The 21,479-nt window shown below is 34.4% G+C and overlaps 1 protein-coding gene across 12 annotated transcripts in view; it reads left to right on the top strand.

The window, feature by feature from the left end:
- Positions 1-21,479, top strand: part of Sntg1 (syntrophin gamma 1) — an 835,631-nt gene that overhangs the window by 666,158 nt on the left and 147,994 nt on the right. For all 12 annotated transcript variants that reach the window (XM_021248956.2, XM_087185779.1, XM_087185795.1 and 9 more), the window contains one exon: positions 2,637-2,675. In XM_021248956.2, the coding sequence (XP_021104615.1) occupies positions 2,637-2,675 (39 nt within the window). The remainder of the gene's footprint in view (positions 1-2,636; positions 2,676-21,479) is intronic.

Here is a 21,479-nt window from a genome sequence, read left to right as displayed (position 1 = left end):
TGTATCTCAGCGTAAAGGCACTCAGCACAATCTCAGTTTATCATCATAAAATAAAAAAGTTCTAACATCAAATAAATTGACACTATAGGTAACAATTTTTAAGTGTCACCTGAATTTTAGCTGAATATTTTTACTCAGATTCATGGGATAAGATAAATTGTCCAAATACAAGTCATTATGTAGTTAGGTCGTTATGAAAACACGGTGTCCAGTTGGACATGGTGGGCTCCTGCAGTCACTGAGACTTTGAAGGGGAAGCAGAATTGTGAGTTAGAAGTCAGGATGGGCAATGAGGAAATAGGTCTAGCCTCAGAAAATAATAAAATAAAATTAAAAATAAATAAAATAGGAAGCAGTGTGTAAGTTGAAAGCTTTAGTGACATCACATGAATAAGACAAATAAAATTTATTAGTGTTTCCAATGTAAAGCATGTCACTACTTCAATAGTTGACTTTACTATCATTAATAATGTGTACTATTTCCTTATTATATTTGTCTTAGGTTAGAAAAATCTAAAAATAGTTCTTGTTTTTAATTTTATTGGTACATTTTAGGTACATAATATAATGACATTCATCACTAGAAATTTATATCTTTATGTAATCTACCTTGGTTCTTATTTTTTCCCCATTCCCCTGCCCTCCCATCAACCCCTCTACCCCTCCCTATTTACAAAGACTTTGTTGCCATTTTTTCATTTTCTCATATTAATTCCATTCCCTTCTGAGTAACTGAAAGTGTAAATAAAGACTAAAAGGTATAATAAATAATGTGAAATAGGAAGAAAAGGGGCAAAGGGGAAGGGGGAGGGGAAGTGGGATGGGTAGGGGAAAGGAAAGAAGGGAATACAAATAGTTCTTAGAGACAATTTCACAGGTTTCTGAATATGCCTTTGCTAACATACTAATTATTAGTATTTTAAGGCTGTATTCAAGTTGTTGGCATACCTCACTCTTTAATCGTTCTGTCATCATTAATGTACATTTCTTTTACTTTCCTTTTGTTTTAATTTTTGTCTATCTCAATTGCTTCAATATTCTTAACTAGTAATTAAGGAGTGGTAGGAAGTACACACCACAATTTATTTTCTCTTACTTGTATTAATATTATGCAACACCATTACAGTGAGGATAAAGATAGTAAGATTCCGATGTTACTAATCGATCTGAATGAAATACTAAAGAAAGCTGTAAAGAAAAACCAATAATGAATACAATATAACAGCTTTATATAGGTAAATATAGCAGATGGTCTAAGAAGCATTCTACTGGGCAACAGCAGTGGACCACCAGCCCTGGCTAGGATGATTAGCAGAACAAAGTGCTGTGATTAACAGGAGTTTCACTCAGCCACTGGTGTGGTTCAAGGGCTATCTGCAGTTTTCAAGACTTTATAAAAGATTATTTATATTAAAATAATCAAAAGTTCTAAAACTGGGCAGTACACTATTAAAATAAAGGTCCATGTAAAATATTAGTTGAATTTAATAATCCTTCATAACAATCTATAAGCACTAGCAAAAAATATAGTGCCACTATTAATATAAATTTGATTGATAAATAAATGAATTTAGAATCAGCTCTTAATATCTACATTTCCACATTGTCTTGTTTTTGCTTAGGGTACTAGGAGTTTTAGAGGTCCTGATCAGGTTCTTACAAGAATGAAAAAAAAATTTTAGATTATTTTAAAAATGTAAGAAGCATAGATTTCTGTACATGTATATTTTGAAATTTTCTTTTATTTTTGTATTTTAAATGCCAAATATCCTGCAAATCAGTCTTTACTCATAGAGGAGCCATGTGATTATTTTTCAAATTTGTGCTCTATATCAGGAGATTGCCTATTATTTCACATTCACCAGGAAGAAAAAGGGGAACTAAAAAAGAAAAAAATAAATCCACAAAATAATGTATAAGTGAAAGTATTCTGAGTTCAGTCTGATATCTTTTACCATATTGAGTTTGCATTGCATTTCTCCATAAACCAGTGGAAAATAATGATTGGTTTTAATTAGGAAAAGCATTGTTAAACAAAAACCTTTTGCCTTCCAAGTTCATTTATCTAAACATAATATTTATTTTCATTTCATTTTTAAGTTTGTCTCCATGATATGCCTACAGAGGAAATGGTCTCTTTAAAGATTTAATTTAAATTCTTATAAAATTCCAGTCATTAAATTACATTAAATAAATGTTACATTGTGTTTGGGATGCTGACTGAAATTATTTCAAATATATACTTTATTGTTTAGTGTTTGACTATTCCATTTCTTCCGTTCCTTGAATGTTAAAACTAATTGGATGTTATCTAATTTCAAAGTTGAAAAACAAAACTACAGAATATTATGCTCCACATTCTTGATAATCATTTAGCATTGTAAGGAAACACAGGGTGACTTCCCACAAATGAAAAATATATAAAATAGAAATATTTTTTAAAATGTTTATGCATGACATTTAGGATAATTGCAAGAGCCAAGTAAGTAATTGGTGTTAGATATGCAATGATTTCAGAATGTCGACAGATTATTATCATATCTTAACTAACCGAAAAGAGAGCCTTATACAAATATTTGGTTCATATGTTACTTAATTCTTTTTATTCTCACTTCTTCATTTATTTATTATTTCAGATTAAAAAAATCAACAGGAACTTTCCTGTAAACCAGCAGGTAAGATCAAGTAATGCTTGGAAAATCCAATAATATATTTCTTGCATTGTATATTTTATAGAACATAATCTTGATATCTGAATTTTAGACAGAATAAATTAGTAATATCATTTACCATCTTCAGAGAAAAATATAAATTAAAGGAAATCTGCTGATTTTGTATCTGCTTCTCTTATCACGTTAGAGAGTGGGCTTTACATATTTTATGAAAGTAAACTAAGGTGAAATGTGTTTTTTGAGAAATGATTACACTTATTTGTATAGAACATTGAGGAACTTGGAATACCGTTTTCATATGGTAGTTTTAATATATCCTAACTTTTGAAACATATATTTCTAAATCAACTTCAAAGTCCAAGGAAAATTTACAATGTGCAGATAGTATTTCAATTCAAATCTAATTTAATTAATAGAATGAAAATAATATTTTATTACTAAGTTTTATAAACTTATTTCTCTTGACATCAACATTGACTTGCAACCTTGTTCAAAGTCTGTATTTCTAAGATGGCTTGTATAAATGGTACATAAATTGTAAGTCAATTTCAATCATTAATATTTTAAAATCCTCTTCAATTTTTAAAAAGTAAGTTACCTTTCTATCTAAACTTCAGTTTCCTTATCTATAGTATTTGTATAAGGGAAACTATCTTTTAAGTTTACTTTTCAGTACTAAATGATAAACACATGCATATCTTCCGTATATGGTATTATCGTTAGTAATGCTAAAAGTTTTAACTTGTCCTTTGGAACACAGAATCTATGTTTTCTAGAATTTATGTCATTAATGATGTTGCTAGCCCACACTAGCCAAAAAAGCCAAACAACTATGTGCAACTGACATGCTCACGAGAAAATCTCGGATTGGAGAACTCGGTGTGTCTGCTGTGCTCCGATCTACTGCCTTTTCACCTCTGAGAATCTCATCTTTTCTGCTTGAAGCCAACAACCCTGAGCCTAGATGGTATTTTGGATAGAGGCAGTGGTTGGAGGATATGTGTCATAACACACACTACAACAAGCTACAATTGTATTTGAGGTCCTTATTTACAGTGCCAAGTTCATCAGAGGTGCCCAGAGCCCCTGATTTGGTAGCTCTGTGAGAATACCTAGGCAGCTGCTGTATAGCTTTGATCTTGTCCCAGATGACTCTAATTTTGGTAGTACACATGTGACATTTTGGGAACTATGTAATTATTTTATAGGGCTCCAGCAGAGGGTAAATATTATTAATAAGAAATTATTCAAAGAGAAGAAAACATCACCCATGATGAAGTTTGTAATATCCTCCAGTAGACAAGGCTGCTTTATCACCAGACACATAAAATGGAAATTATGAGTTTTGTGAATGGTTGCCAAAAATAAAAGCGATGAATCTTTTTGGATTTAACAATGACTCTGAGGTCTATGTCATACCCTTGTTCTTTCTAAGATCAACGTGAGAAATATTAATAGCTAGTATAATTTACTTTACTGTGAGAGTTTTATATCCCTGATAATTCCACAGCTATTCTTTACTTACAATGACAATCATGCTTTAATGCTTCCTACTGTTAAAGAAAAATCTGAAGCACAATACTATGTTCGAGTTTGAGTAAGGAGCAATTCATGAATTGAGAAATAATAAGCTGAAAAGAGTCTTAGTGTACCAATGATGAAGTGTTAAGGCAAGTATTTGTGGGAAAAAATGCAGAAGGAAAATGAAATTATTTGATTGCTTACAGTGATAGAGTTAACCTTACTTGGTCTGTCCTATTGGAAAGTCCCTAGACAACTTTACGTTTTTATAATAAAGTGTTGTGGCTTCGTATGATTGATTTACATTAAGTTCTGTTTTTCTTTAATGTAAGCATTCATAAGAAATAACCCAAGTTGTTTCCGTATTTGCAAGTCAAGCAAGGCTGAAGTCACTTACCTATGATACCTAAGTAGCTTTGTCTCCTGAGTGACACTTCAAGCCCTGGTCATCATATTAACCTACTTTAACACTGTATAGTCATATTGCTGACTGGTAGCCCTTACCACTTCTGCCTTTATCTAGGTTTAGAATAGCACTGAGTGAGATAAATGAGAATCGGAGTGAGGATTACATAAAGAGTAAACATCAAAATCTTTGTATTTATTTTTGCAGTACAGGATATTGAACCCAGGGCTTTTACACTGAACTATACTCCCGATATTTTTTTTGAGACCAGGCCTTGCTAGGTCCCTAAACTTCCCAGGCTGGGCTGAGACTTGTGACTGTCCTGCCTTGGCTTCCCAGAACATGTGTGCCACCACACTCCGCTAATTGCAACAAAATACACATATATGATATTCATACACATGTCTAGTACATATGCACACATATAAAATAAGCACGGATTTATGTTAGTGTGTTTTTTAGTGCATTTTTTCATTACTATAGCAAAATATATAGGGCTGGGTAATATACAAAAAAGGTTTATTTAGCTAACTTTGAATCCTGAGAACCCCATTGCTCACATGACGCTGTGGCAGCTGCTGTCGTGGTATGAGCAAGTTCAAGATAGAGAGACAACAAGACAGAGAGCCACGGAGAAATTCAGGGGTCGCACTTGCTCTCTCCTAACAGCTCTCTTACAAGAATGAGCCAAGGACCCGGGAGATCAACCTGAGCTCCTCCAGTGGCAGTTCTCTTAATGACCTCGCAATTCTCCCTCCCAAGGCCCAGCCCCTCGAAGGCTCCATAGCACCTCCCATCACCACCACGTGAGCGAGCAGTTGTCAACACCCGAGCCCTTGGGACACACTGAGAGCAAGAGCGAAGATATTTCCTCCTTACTATTGTCTACTCTATAAATGGAGAATTTCAGAAATACAGTCTAATTTATAGTGCCACATTCATGTTTATGCGTAGTAGGAAAAACTCACTTACAAAATATGATGATGCTTTAAGAGACTAGGGTATATGCCCTGCTTAATAAAATGTGAGCCACCGTAAGGACTTGAAATAAAAACATGTGTAATCCTATTTCTGTTCCAGATTTAGCACTCAAGCAATACTTTTGCCTTGAAATTAACCACACTGAGGTGCTTTCATCTCAAAGTTTTGCTAACTTGATTTTCCCATGATTTCTGAAACTTAAATTAGATATAAATCCATATTTGTATACATATGTATATAATTAAGCAATTCATGCAGATATTCAAATATCTATGTGTTATGAAGAGATGGGCAATGTGAGGTTTTCTATTTCCAATGTTATTGGTATTAAAAAGGGAAAAAAAGGCCATTGGGTCAGAAGACCTCTGCTTCCTGTGAGATTTATCATTGAATTTGTGCTACACAGGTGATATCTTTGTCCAACCTGAGATGTTAAGACAAAAACAAATCATAAGAGTAACAGGAGAAAGCCACTGCCGGCCAGCAGAGGCCAGCGCTGAGGGTTAGCTGCCCAGGGAACTGTCCTACATAAGAATGCAGGACACTTCTGGTGAAAACACACCAGAGATTTGTACCCAATGCTGTAAACTAGATGAGGAGATAAACCATGATAAAGGAAGCTATCGTCTAAAGATAAAAGAAAAATCCAAAAATATGTCAGCTTTTTTCTTCTAAATAAAGGAGTACAAGTTGTAAGACAGAAACAAGATATGCAACATGTCCAAAAGTGGATGTGCAGGAAAATTAAATAGACGTTGAAGAATGAAAAAAGTTTAGTTAAATTAAAAAGTTTCAGCCAACTGAGCAAATCTATCTCTTATTTCACTTTTTTGTTAGGGATAAGTTTTCCATTTCCTCTATGGACTTGGGACATATTCATCTGCGTTCTCTCTTAATGTTTTAATCCGTTTCGTTCATGCAGTAAACATAATGAACTTCAGATTCTACTAATAATGGTTTATGGAAAAGTAGGGAAAGGGGGCTGTGGTCTTGCTGTTAAATTAAGCAGTCGCACTCTATGAATATAAAATCCTGGCGTGATAACTCTCTCAGTGTTTTAAAGCTCCACCCAAATAGGTGCAGCCAGCCGGCCAGACTTGTGCCATGGTCCTGGATATTCCACAGCTTATCATATTTATCTCACTTTTCATTGCACTAAGTGTAACTAAAACACCTCCATCCTGAAATGCATCTCTCCAACATAGCATTCAAAAATAAATTATTTCTGAAGAATGAGACCCTACCGTGAAGTGAAATAAATCAAACACAGGAGCTTGAATATCACATGGTTTCTCTCATACAAGAAACTCAAATTATAAATAAAGAGGAAAATAAAAGATAGATAATAGGAAGTAGAGAGACAGGGAAGGGGAAAAATGGGAAGGGGATTGGGAGGGGAAAAAGAGGATGAAAATAGGGCTATGTAAATGTGCCAACTCCACACCAGGATCATAAACATAGTGTGCTGCCAACATGTACTAATAAAACAAATATTAATAGAGACAGCCCCTATCTACCAATAATTTTATTATATGATTCAGTCATTTATAACTTTTTGGATATAGAGTGATATTGTTTTTTAAAAATTACCTCAGGTAGCTAATCACAAAGAAGTATTCATCTTTGACTATACATGATAATTTGGACCCATCAATAATAAAGAGACGACATATAAACAATGCTGAGAAACAACAAAGAAATAGGTGACTTATTGTCTTTAAATATATTGGAGAGAGCTTAGAAATTAAAGGATAGCCTAAAAGTCCATTTCTGGCCAGGCATCAAAGAAGAAAGAGGATAAAGGACCTTCAAAAATTAGCTTCTGCATGATAGCAACAATAACAAGAACAACGACAGCAGAAAAAACTGGGAAAAATGGCTAGACCCAACTTTTTATTAATAAAGAAATTCACCAAAGACTTGCCTAATCCAGGGAGCAATTATTTAAGAAAACTAGCTGAATCCGAGAACAGTAAGCTTTCTGACACTGGAACTTATTCCAGCCCTAGTTGCTGCCCTCCAGCAACATAGTGCTCCTGAAAAACAGCAGCTGGAATTATCAGTGCAGTTTATCTTCTCAGATCTATTGATTTTCCAGTCCAGGTCCAAGTATCAGTTAAAAGCTTTGCACAGTGGCAGTATCATAGCCAATGGGGTTTATCTGAGGTGCAATTACTACCAAGTATCATTTAAAATCAACATCCTACACTTTTTATTTAATAAGATGCATATTTGCTTCATTAAAATTTAGCTTTATTGAAGATGTGTGCATATATATATGCACATTTTAAATAATATATTCTATTTACGAGACTGACAGTTGGCTTTTATTTTGGTCTGGGGAGATATAAATATCTTTTTATTTTCAACTTGAGGAAAACATTTTTTTCAGCTTTTTATGTATTCAGCGTACAAAATGTTGACAATAAATCATCGAGTTACCTAATCTAGGGATAAAGCACTTGTTGTCATTCAGGTCTGTTTTATAATACTTGGTGATAAAATATCCTGACATTTTGCGTGATTTAAAGGAGGCGCCTCCTCACAAAAGCAATCCTTCCATACAAATTCACTCTTAAAAAAGCAACTAGCTTACAAATCATTAAAAAAATAAGATTGGCATGGTGGCAAATGCCTGTAATCACAGCTACTAAGAAGGCTAAGGCATGAGCATTGCACGTTCTAGTCCAGTAACATAGAGAAATCCTGTGTCAGAATAAAAAATAAAAAGAGCTGGAGTGTTGCTTAGTGGAAGAATGCTTCCTGAGCCAAATATAGTCATTATAACTGAGATGACATTTACTACTCAGTAGAAGACTTTTAAGAGGGTTACTGAAATAGAACGCAGCCTATGTGCACGCTTGTGATGTGTTTGCGTGCTGTATTTGTACACGTTCAGGGGCTTCATTTTCAGAAGAGCTATCTTGATACTTTTTTTTGTATTGTTTAATACACAAATTAAAATCTCAGAATTCTGAGGGGAAGAACATCTATAGCAAAATTGCCTTGTTCACTGTTACACAAACACACAGACACATTGATAAACACACAAGCATTGATTGATAGGTTAAAATACTGATAGGGAGAGACATAATAAATGACAGATAAGACAGAATATTTAAACGTATAGTTTATATACATATATAGTACATAAGGTCCTCTATATTAAGGTAATACAATGTAAACAATGGAATAATGGGTTACTGTCATATGAGGTGTTACCATAGTGCACATACAGCTAATGTGTAAAAGGTAAACCCAAATCTCCCGTGATATTTCTTGGCAACAAAAAAAGCCTTTTTCCTGGAGCATATTCTTCACAAAGAAATATTCTCAGCACTTACTTTCAGTTACCTCTATAGGCTTGTACTAGCTGTATTTAGGTCTTGAATATTTCAGTTTAGAGATACAATGCTTACTCTGACAGACGTTTGCAGAGAAGTCGCAGAATCTTTATATTTCCTTTGCCCCTTTCTTTTCTTTATCCCCATACTGATTTTGTTCACTGCAGATTAGTGGGCATTTGCTGCAATTTTATGCAAATAAAATCATACTATATGCATAAAATTTTCTGGCTCCTTTCACACTGCATAATATTTTTAGTTTTGTCGATGTGACTGTTCAATGTGTGCACTAACAGTTCATTCTCTTTTACTGCCAAGTAGTATTTCAGTGATAGCAAAATCACCATTTATGTGTCAATAGATGTGTTAATTCATATTTGCTGTATTCTAAGTTTCAGGTCCTGTATTATAGTAAAGCTACCATGAATGTTTATGAACAAGTCTTTATATTGACATATGCTTTCTTTTTTTGTAAAATTCTGTAGTGGAATATCTGGATAATTCAAATATGTTAAACATTTTGTGAAATTGAAAAACAATTTTGCCAGAGAGCTTTATCATTTCATGTTTATAGTAACAGTATAAGGAGTATACCTTGGTGAGGACAATCTTCACAATTTTAGACATTCTAATAGATGAGTTGAAAGCTCTCATTTTAATTTTAATTTGCATTTACCAAAGGACTAACAGTGTTGAGCATTTTTATATGCTTGTTTGTGATCCATTTGTCTTCTTTTGTGTAATGCCTGTTCAAATTTGTGAAATGCCTATTCAAGAGTAGAAATTTTTAATTTTAATGATGTATACTCTGTCATATTTTAATACATTTTGCTTCCGCAAGTTAAGAAGCCTTTGCCTAACCTAGGACAGAAAATATTATAGTTTCTTAGATTTTTGCAGTTTTTATATCATACCCCTTATATGAAAGTCATGATCCTGGCAGAATATACTTCCTTTGGCAATGGTCTCACTCAACATTTATCCACCTCCACAGAAACAGAATTAAAAAGTAGATGCTATCATCTCTCTCTTCCTGATCCTCACAGTTTCTCTCATAGAATAAGCCCAACAGGAAGCAGGAGGGCAAGGGAATTTGTTTACACAGTGTGAACAAGTTGGCATTCCAGATATGAAACAGAGTAAAAGAATAAAAATTATATCTAGTGCAGGGGCTGTAGAAATATAACATACTTCATAAGCAATATAATTTTTTACTGGTTTCACTGTTGGATGATAATCAACTTACTGAGTTTTTTTCAGGGGAAAGGAGGAAAATAAATACTATTTTTCTTCTGTGTCATAACATATTAAATATATTTTGCATTAAATCACAGTATGAAAAACATTTTACTTTTTACCACTAGACTACCCTTAAAATTATAGAGTACAAATGAGAGTGTGATGAACCCTTTAGTAACTTTTCAATGAAAATAGATGGATAATATTTTTACACTACTATTTTAACCTTTGTGCCTCTTAAGTATTTAGGAGCATATTTATCTCCATAATAACAGCAGAAATATCTTTTTAATATAGTTAGGTATACATGATATGTTATACATTCTTTTTTTTTTTGGTACCAGGAATCAAACTCAAGACCTTGAGCTTGCGAGGCAGGCACGGTGCCACTGAGCTAAATTCCCGGCACCCAGTGTTATACATTCTTAACTCACAGAAAAAGACTTAACTTTAGCATGTCATTAGATTTAGCAAAATCTTTGAACAATATAGTAATTCTCATTTATGTGTTCTCTTGTATGTCTCTAAATACATGACTTATTCAAATTCTCTAAATTTCTTTTTAGAAAGCATTTAATTTCAGTTAATGAGAAGTTGGATTTAGCTATTCTCTTTTGTCATGTTCCTTTAGTTCTGTAATATGTTGCACTATATATTAGAAAATAATGATCCTTCTTCAGTTATGTATATGAAATAAATGAATGAAAGTGATCCTAAAAAGTAAACATAAGACTAGAAGTTGGGAAATTCCAATTAGAATCCTAGTGGTACTCCCTCCCATGTTCTGGTGTATACCCTTCATTATGTAATTTGATGTATTCTTTAAAATGAGAACAAAGCCAAGATTTCTAATATATCATTAGAAGGAAGTTAAGGTAGTATGTTTTTCACATTATGACAGCACTATAGACAGAAAACAACTTCAGCCACCCATTTAGTGTTTGGTTTCTAACATAGCGGTGTACTGTGTATCTGACAAGAAGCTACATGTGGAAATGTGCCTATCTTGGGGCAGATGTGATTCTGAAGTGCAAACAGTAAGTTAGGCTCAGTGTTTGAGTGCTGAGGAGATTACAGAAGAGGAAATCTGATGAAAGGCTAGTAAAAAGGAAGAAAACACTGGGCAAGTTTACTAATGTTAGGCATGTAACCCATAGAAGTTCCCCATTTAAAATTTGAAAAAAGGACAGAAATATATTTGTTAAAATCTAACTGCACGGGCGGGGATTTAGCTCAGTGGTTCTCGCACCTGCCTCAGAGGGTCCCGAGTTCAATTTCTAGTACCAAAAAAAAAAAAACAACCTAACTGCAAGATGAGAATCCAATGATCAGGAAATTACAGTTTATGGGAATTGTCGTATCTTTCCCTATTATACTTGAAATCCATGACTTGTATATAGGGAGTACTTAAGAAAAACTTGGGTGAAGTTAAACCTACTTTGGTGAGATTAGAAATGTAAAGTATATTTTCTTTTAGTTTTTTTATTTTTTATTGGTGCATTTTAGGTATACAACACAATTACATTTCTCATTGGAAATTGTACCTTTAAATAATGCATCTTGGTTCTTAATTTTTCCCCATTGCAGGCCTCCCTTCACCCGCTCCACCCTTCCCTATTTACAAAGACTTTATTTCCATTTTTTCCATTTCTCATCATTTTTCCTTTCCCTTCTTTCCTTTCCCCTGCCCCTCCCACTACCCCTACCCCTTTGGACCTTTTCTTCCTATTTTGCATTATTGATTATTCATTCTAATCATTGGTACATTTTAGGTATACAATATAATGACATTCATCACTGAAAATTTGCACCTTTACATAGTCTCTCTTGGTTCTTATTTTTCACCCTTGCCCAACCCTCCCATCAACCCCTCCAGCCCTCCTTATTTACAAAGATTTTGTTCCTATTTTTCCATTTTCTCATATTAATCCCATTCCCTTCTATCTTTTCCCCTACCCCTCCCACTTCCTTCCCCTTTGCCCCTTTTCTTCCTATTTCACATTGCATATTATACATTTAGTCCTTATTTACACTTTCAGTTTCTCACACCAGAGAAACTGTTCGGTTTTTATACATGTGTGTCCTATTTATTTCACTTAAGAGTATCGCCTCAATGTGCATACATTTAGCTGTATGTGTCTCTAATTTCTCATTTTTTATGGCTGAGTAGTACAACATTTTATAAAAAACAAAACACATTTTCTTTATCCAGTCTCCAGTTGATGGGCATTTGGGCTGCTTCCAAGTTTTAGCTATCACAAACTGCCCTGCTATGAACATGGGTGCACATATATCACTGTGGTATGATTCTTTGAATTCTTTGGGGAAGATCCCCAGCAGTGGAATAGCAGGGTCAAATGGGACTTCCAGTCCTAGTTCTCTGAGGTATCTCCATACTGATTTCCACAGTAGTTGCACCAGTCTACACTCCCAGCAGCAGGGGAGCAGAGTTCCTCTTTCCCACAGCCCCGCCAGCATTTGTTATTGGTTGATTTCATGATAGCAGCCATTCTTTCTGGAGTGAGGTGGAATCTCAGCATTGTTTTCATTTGCAGCTCTCGAATGACCAGTGATGCTGAACATTTTTTCATGTATTTATTTGCTATTTCTACTTCTTTGTCTGAGAAAGGTCTGTTCATTTCAGATGCCCATTTTCAAATTGGGTCTTTAAATTGGGAGATCTGAACTTTTTAAGTTCTTTATAGATTTGAGATAGTAGACCTTTGTCTGAAGAAGAACAGGTGAAGACCTTTTTCCCACATTGTGAGTTGTCTCTTCACACTGCTGGTGGTTTCTCTTGCTGTGCAGAAGCCTTTTAATAAGAAGAGATCCCACTTGTTGATTGTTTGAACTAGTTCACGGGCAACTGAGGTTTTGTTCATAAAATCTTTTCCTACACCGATGTCTTCAAGGGTTCTACCTCACCTCTGTTACAGCCAGTTCCGCACTTCTATTTTAATATTTAGATCTTTAATCCATTTCAATTTTAGCTTAGTGCATGGTGAGAGATATAGGTGTACTTTTAATCTTTGGCAAGTTGAAGCCCAATTTTTCCAGCACCATTTATTAAAGAGGCTATCTTTCCTCCAGTGAGGGTGTTTGGCTCCTTTCTCGAAGATGAGATGGCTGAGTGTGTCTGGCGTTGTTTCTGCATCTTCTAATCTGTTCCACTGGTCCTCAGGTCTGTTTCTTTGCCAGTACCATGCTGTTTTTATCACAGTAGCTTTGTAGTATAGTTGCAGGTTGAGGATTGTGATACCCCCAGCCATGTCTCTGTTACCTAGAATTGCTTTTGCTATTCTGGGTCTCTTCTTGTTCCAAATGAATTTTTGGATTGTTTACCCAAGGTCCATGAAGTATGCTGCTGGGATCTCATTTGGAATTGCATGAAATCTATATAGCAGTTTTGGAAGTATGGCCATTTTCACTATATTAATGCTTCCTACCCAGGAGCAGGGGATGTCTGTCCATTGTCTGATATCATCTTCAATCTCTCTTTTCAGAGTGCCATAGTTTTCAGAGAAGAGGTCTTTGATTTCTTTTGTTAGGTTGATTCCTAGGTATTTCAGTTTTTCAAATGCTATTATGAAAGGAATTATTTGCCCTATTTCTCTCTCAGTGAATCTGTCATTCGTGTAGAGGAAAGCTATTGATTTTTGTGTGTTGACCTTGTAACCAGCTACTTGACTGAATTTGGTTATTAAGTCTAGAAGACTTTTGGTGGAGTTCATGGGGTCTTCTATATAGAGTATCATGTTATCTGCAAATAATGACAATTTGACTTCTTCATTTCCTATCTTTATTCCTTTTATTTCTTTCTCTTGTCTAATTGCTGTGGCTAATGTTTCCAAAACTGTGTTGAACAAGAGTGGTGATAGTGGACATCCTTGTCTTATTCCTGATTTTAGTGTGAAGGATTTCAGGTTTTGACCATTTAGTATGATATTGGCTGTTGGTTTTTCATAGATGGATTTTGGCAGATTGAGGTAGAGAACATCTATTCCAATTTTTTGTAGGGTTTTTATCATAAATACATGTTGGATTTTGTCAAATGCTTTTTTGTCCTTGGCTCTATTGATATAGTGTATTACATTAATTGATTTTTGTATATTGAACTATCCCTGCATCCCTGGGATGAATCCCACTTGATCAGGGTGTATGAACTTCTTGATGATCTTCTGCATTCTGTTTGCCATTATCTTATTAAGGATTTTTGCATCTATGTTCATTAGTGAGATTGGCCTGTAGTTCTCCTTTTTGGTTGGATCTTTCTCTGCTTTGGGGATCAAGGTGATGCTTACTTCCAGGAATGAATTTGGGAGTATTGCTTATCTTTCAATTTCATTGAAGACTTTAAACAGTAGTGGCAGTAGTTCCTCACCAAATGTCTTGTAGAATTCAGCAGTGAAGCCATCAGGCCCCAGGCTTTTCTTTGTTGATAAGTTTTTAATTACATTTTCAATTTCATTGGTTGATATTGGGTTGTTCAGAATTTTTAGGTCTTCTTCATTCAACTTTGGTAATCCATATGTATCTAGGAATCTGTCCATTTCTTCTGTGTTTTCCATCTTACTGGCATATAGGTTCTGGAAGTAGGTATTGATGATCCTCTGGATTTCTTCTGGGTCTGTTGTAATTTCACCCTTTTCATTCCTAATTGCATGGATTTGGGCCTTTTCTTTCCTTTTTCTGACAAGGTTGGCTAAGGGTTTGTCAATTTTGTTGATTCTTTCAAAGAACCAACTCTTGGCTTCATTGATTTTTTGTATCGTTCTCTTAGTCTCCATTGCATTGATTTCTCCTCTGATCTTTATAATTTCCTCCCTTGTATGAGCTCTGGGGTTGTCCTATTCTTCTTTTTCTAGAAGCTTGAGGTGCAGCATCAGGTTATTTAATTGGGCTCGTTCTGTTTTCCTAATATGCATATTCACTGCTATGAATTTCCCTCATAGGACTGTTTTCATTGTGTCCCGTAGATTCCGATATGCATTGTCATTGTCATTTAATTGAAGGAAATGTCTGATTTCTTCTTTAATTTCCTCTGTGACCCATTGGTTATTCAGAAGTGTGTTGTTCAATTTCCACATGTTTATGAAATTTTTCCAGTTTGTTTTGCTATAGATCTCCAATTTCATTGCACTATGTTCTGATAATATACAGGGGATAACTTCAATTCCTTTGCACTTACTTAAACATGTTCTATGAGTGAGTACATGGTCTATTTTGGAGAATGACCCATGTGCAGCTGAGAAGAATGTATATTTTGATTTTGTGGGGTGGAAGAGTCTGTAAACATCTGTTAGTTTCATTTGTTCAAGAGTTCAATTGAGTTTTAGTATTTCATTACTTATTTTTTGTCTAGTAGATCTATCTATTTGTGACAGTAGGGTGTTGAGGTCCCCCATTACAATTGTATTAGTGCATATATGACTTTTCATGTCCATTAGTATTTGTTTTATATAGTTGGGTGCACTAGCGTTTGGTGCATAGATATTTATGATTGTCATCTCTTTCTCTTGGATTGTTCCTTTTACAAGGATGTAGTGTCCTTCTTCATCTCTCTTAATCAGTGTTGGTTTGAATTCTACTTGATCTCCAAAGAGGATAGCTACTCCTGTTTTTTGGGGGGTTCTTGTCACATGGAGTATTGTTTTCCACCCTTTAACTTTCAGTCTATGAGTTTTCTTTTGAATTAAATGTTTTTTGTATGCAGCATATTGTTGGATTTTGCTGCTTGACCCATTCTGCCAGGCTCTTTCTTTTGATTGGTGAATTAAGACCATTAACGTTGATGGCTATAACTGAAACATAATCACTCATCCTTGCCATGACTTTTTCTTTTTGTTGGGTTCGCCCCTTTTACATTTAATTTCTTGTCATGCCAGATGGGTTCATTCTGCTTTGCTTCCTGGGGTTGTGATCCTCAATGTCTGTTCCTAAGATATTGTGTAAAATTCTTTGGAGTGATGCTTTGGTATTCACGAAGTTCCTAAGGTGCTCTTTGTCATGAAAGTATCTTATTTCTCCATCAAGTTTGAAAGATAGTTTTGCAGGGTACATCAATCTGGGTTGGAGGCTGTTTTCTTTAAGGGCTTGGAATATGTCACTCCAAGCTCTTCTTGCCTTGAAGGTTAGTGTTGAGAAGTCTGCTGTGATTCTGATGGGCTTTCCTTTGTATGTGATTTGTTTCTTTTCTCTAACTGCTTATAGAACTTTGTTCTTCTGTTGAGTTTCTGGAATCTTAACAATTATATGCCTATGTGTAGATATTTTTTTGATCAAGGTTAGTTGGAGTCCTATATGCCTCACTTATCTGTATGTCAAGCTCTTTTGCCCTGCTTGGGAAGTTTTCTGACATTATTTATGTGAAGAGTTTTTTTATGTCATCTGCACTCTCTCCTGTTTCTTCATTGACTCCAATCAGTCTTATGTTATTCTTCTTTGCATCATCTAGCAGCTGCTGGATTGATTTCTCATGTTCCCTTATAATTTTGAAGCAATTTTTCTTTTCCTGGTCATTAATTGCAATCTTTTCTTCTATATCTGAAAGTCTGTCCTCACATTGGCTCATTCTGCTGTGTAGACTTTCAATGGAGTTTTTCATGTCCTGGAAATCTATTTGCATCTGTTTTATGGATTCCATTTGTTTCCTATGTTGGGATTCCATCATGTTCCTGAGCTTCTCTCTAGATTTATTAATCATGTCTTGCACTAGGGGCACAATTTCTCCTGTTATCTGAGAAATTATTTCTGATTTCATTTTTCCCAGATCCCCTTTTGTTGCCAGTTCAGTGGGTCCAGGTGTTTGAGTATCAGAGTGTTCCATCTCATTTCCCTTTGGGGTTGCTGTAGGTGATCTGGAAGTCTGGTTTTGATACTTATTTACGTGTTTTCTCATTTGAACTTTGGGGGGGGGTGGCTGTTGGCAGCTGCATGAATTACCTCCTCTGAGCTGGGAGAGGTGGGACAGGGGCTGGGAGCAGTGGTAGGAATGGTGGCCCAAAAGTCCTTTTCTCTGGGCTAGGAGCAGTGGGAGGGATGGTGGCTGGGAAGCCCCTTCCTCTGGACCAGGAGCAGTGGGATAGTGGCTCAGAAGCCCCTACTTCTGGGCCAGGACATGCAGTACTCAGTACCATGGTCTGGTGGTCCGGTGTCTTCTGGGTCTTTGTAGCGTGGAACCAGGTGCCTGTGCAGAGGAGTGGGGTGGGGGGTTGTCCAGTGGATTGTTGCTGGGGCATGGGCTGATTCTGCATGTTCCGTGCAACTCACAACCTCAGTGGGGCCAGAAATGTAAAATATTAATGGACTATAAATTGTTGAGTGTAGGATCTCTTTACTTTGAAACTTTGAACAAGTGAAAGGTGTATCTTGTAAGGAAATAAAGAATATCGTCCTTGCAGTCATGTATTTAATATCAATAATGTATCTTTTGTTACAAACAGTAAGTTTAAATAATATATTTGTAAAAGTAAAATAAATAGTATGAATTAAATTATTTATGATTTCAGTATTATCAAATGAAATAGGGAAATAAAAAATTCAGAGATACGTTTTCCTAATATTTGCTCCATGAATTAGTCAACATAGATATTTCTGAAGTACAGAATCATCAATTAAATTGTCTGTTTACATTTGTAAAACATGTTTATTATTACAGTCACTTTGATGCATCTTTACTTACAGTATTGGTGAGAGTGTGAATTTTTAATACAAATTTTAGAGGGCAGTTTTGTATTAAGTGCCAAAATTTTAATTGTGTACATCATTTGTCTCAATATCTCTCCCTTTTAAAAAAATATTTTCACAAAAATATATGTGTTGTCGTCACCCTCATAGATCTGTTTGTGCAAAAATGAAAGTTCTAAACTAAATTAAAACAATTTTAGAATTACAAAACATTCAATCTACTTAAGTACTTTATAATGCCCATGGCCATAGATTTCTTTTTAGGTTAGGATGATATCTGTGAGATGCATCCTTGTGTAACCTTTAAACAATACTGGAATTGGGGAGAGTTTGAGGACCAAACTGCCATGTTTTATTTTATATACTTTTGTATATGTGACTTATTTTAAATACACATTTTTATAGATATTATTTCATGACAAATAATGAAAAATAAGACAAAAATTCATGTATTGCCTGTAATTTATTATACAGAAATAAAATCTGGATAGGATATATGATTCTGGGACATAACTTTTAAAGTTTCAAGTAATTTTTGACTCAATTATACCTTTTATATGTATGGACATATTTCTGAAATATAGAAAAGCAGCATTGGATATTGAAGGAGACTAATTATTTCTTGATTTGGATGTCTCTCATTTTCATAGCAGGAAAATCATATAATTTACAGTTCCATTAAAATCAGAGCTAATTTTCTTTCACCAAATATGGAAATTTTCTTGGATTGTTAATTTTTATTTTATCCCACAAGATGAAATCTGATATCTAATGGAAGAATTAATTCGTCACACTCAAAGTATATTTTGACAAATTGACATGTAGTAGAATGTCATGATTAACATTTATAGCTTTTTTTAACTAGTCAATGAACAATGGCCTACATTGGAATTTGCATTTTAATTATAGAATCCTATGCACTGAGGCATGAGTGAATTTTAATCAGTTTGAAAAACAGGCAGCTTTTGTATGTTGAAAATGAATTTGCTGGGTATCTACTTGTTTAATGACTGAAAGTGTAGCTTTTAAATTTGAAGTTTATTTAGATTTTCAGCACTTCGTAAATACTGTATTTTGTTCCATGAACAAACCATGAATGCATTATGCATACAAAACATATGTTAAATATAGTACAATTTAGTTATTACTTAATAAACTCATTTAAGATTTCGGACCATATCTTTTAATTTCTCTTTACTTTTATTAGTACATGTTTGCAGGGAAACATGATTACATTCACTGTAGGGTATTGGTACATATACATACATAGTTCAATTCTTTTTTTTCCCCTTCCATCCTTTCTTTTTTATTTTTTTCAGCATCAGATTCATTTATTTATCTTATAAAAACATATAAGTTAATTATCATATATAAAGATTGAAAACAACACTAAAAGGCTAAAGGTCCTATAAAATGTAAGACAATTGTACTAACTCAAGGTACACTTTTAGATACATTGTCAACTCTGGATTACAATACCCTTTTTGTCTCTCTTTTTTTTCTTATTATCTGTCTTTAATTTTACATATTTATATTTTTTCATATAAGAAAAACCATATAATATTTAAGCTTGTGTGTCTGAGTTATTTCATTTAACATCATGGTCTCAAGGTGCATCCATTTTCCTACAAATGACTCAAGTTTATCCTTCATGGCAGAGTAGTACTCCATTGTGTATAAATATCACATTTTCTTTATCCATTCATCTTTTGATGGACATATAAATTGTTTCCAAGATTTAGCTATTATGAATTATGTTGGTATAATTATGTATCACGCATATATCACTGTGGTATGACGCTGTCAAATCTTTTGGAAAGATTCCTAGAAGGGGATAGCTGGGTCCAATGGAATTTCTATTTTTAGCTTCTTAAGGAATCTCCATACTGACTTCCGTAATGGTTTCACCAGTGTACAGTTCCACCAACAATGGAGAAGGGTTCCTTTCTCTACACAGCCTCACCAGCATTTATTGGTTGATTTCTTGATGGTAGCCATTCTTTTTTGGAGTGAATTGGAATCTCAATGTTGTTTCAATTTGCATTTCCCAAATGGCCAGTGATATTGAATGCTTTTTCACATATTGGTCATATATTTATTCTTCTGAGGAGTGCCTATTATTTCTGAATCCCATTTTGTAATTGTGATCATGTCTTTTAAGATAATCAGAGGTACCCAAGAAGAGTTTTTCTGTAGGAAAAATGATACAGTATATTTAGAAGTTAATGAATATTGAATATTCTATAATGAATTATTAGATGGAAAGTATTCTAGCAGCAGAATGGAACTGTGGGTAGAGGAAAACTAGAATTATTTATATATTGAATATTCTATAATGACTTATTAAATGGAAAGTATTCTAGCAGCAGAATAGAACTATGGGTAGAGGAAAACTAGAATTATTTTATCTATCAACTTCTTTTGATGTTTAATTCAATTAAAGCATTTTAGGCTTTCCATGTGGAGAAAGCTGTTCTCCTGAACATTTTATAGAAACCTGGAGATAAAAAGATGGAGAAGAAGCCTAGTTAAGGGTGTACTGTAAACATCGTGTTTTTACTGGTATTTTATAGATTACATTTTGGAGATATAGTCATGAGAATTCATTTTGCAAACCTCTCCAACAGCATTTGATTGCTCAGAATAATATCCAAAATCATTACAAGACAGTCTCAGTCAAAGAGTCCCATCAGAAGACTGAAATCACTTTTGATAATCAATTAATTTTATTTTTGATTGAAACACAATATTTGATTTATGTTTATATTGAGTAATGCTTACCTCAGTTTAGCAAATCTATCACATTAAACTTTAATCATTTGTTTTTGGCAAGCATATTTACAATGCTCTCCTAATTATTTTGAGACATGCAAGCACACTATTGTTAATTATATTCACCCTGTTGACTCATGGAACACCAGAACTCGTTCCTTCTACCTAACTGAAATTATACCCCAGACCAGCTTCTACTCCTGCCATTTCCAACCTTTGATAGCCACTATTCTACTCTCAAATTATGAGATTCAAGTTTTTAAATTCCAAATATGGCTGAGATCATGAAGTGTTTTTCTGTGCTAGACTTGTTTCACTTAAAAAATAATTTTCCACATACATCCATGTTGTCTCCAGTGATAGGATTTCATGGTTTTTATGAGATCACAATATTCTATTGTGAATATCCACTGCATTTTCCTTATCCAGGTGTCCACTGAAATACATTTAGATTAAAAAAGAGAGAGGGAGAAAGAAAGAAAAAGAGAGATCATAAGGTTATTTAAAGAGAGAGGATTTAATATGAAGCAGCTATACTTAAGAGCAACCAAGCCTCAGGTAGAAGAGAAATGAAGGAAGCAGTGCCTCAGTAAAAGGTATCCAGAGAAGTACAACCAACAGTAGATCTGTCTGTCTGTCTGTCGTCTGTCTGTCTATCTATCACAGGAAATTTTCACAGATTGACTATTCTGCATGCTGATATGGCAAATCTGAAACCTGTAGCAAAGTTAGCAGGCAGGAATCAGAGGCAGGAATATACTGAGTGTTGAGACAGAATCTCTTCTTCAGAAAATCTCAATTTTTTCCTCTTTAGGTTTTCAACTGATGTGATGAGGCTCACCCACATTATAAAGGACA

This window comes from Heterocephalus glaber, unplaced genomic scaffold (assembly GCF_053883595.1).
Source record: "Heterocephalus glaber isolate CG9 unplaced genomic scaffold, H.glaber_assembly_v1.0 deba00000281, whole genome shotgun sequence".
Taxonomy (NCBI): Eukaryota; Metazoa; Chordata; class Mammalia; order Rodentia; family Bathyergidae; genus Heterocephalus; species Heterocephalus glaber.
Note: the sequence above shows the minus strand (reverse complement) of the source record. Positions and strands in the feature narration are given on the sequence as shown.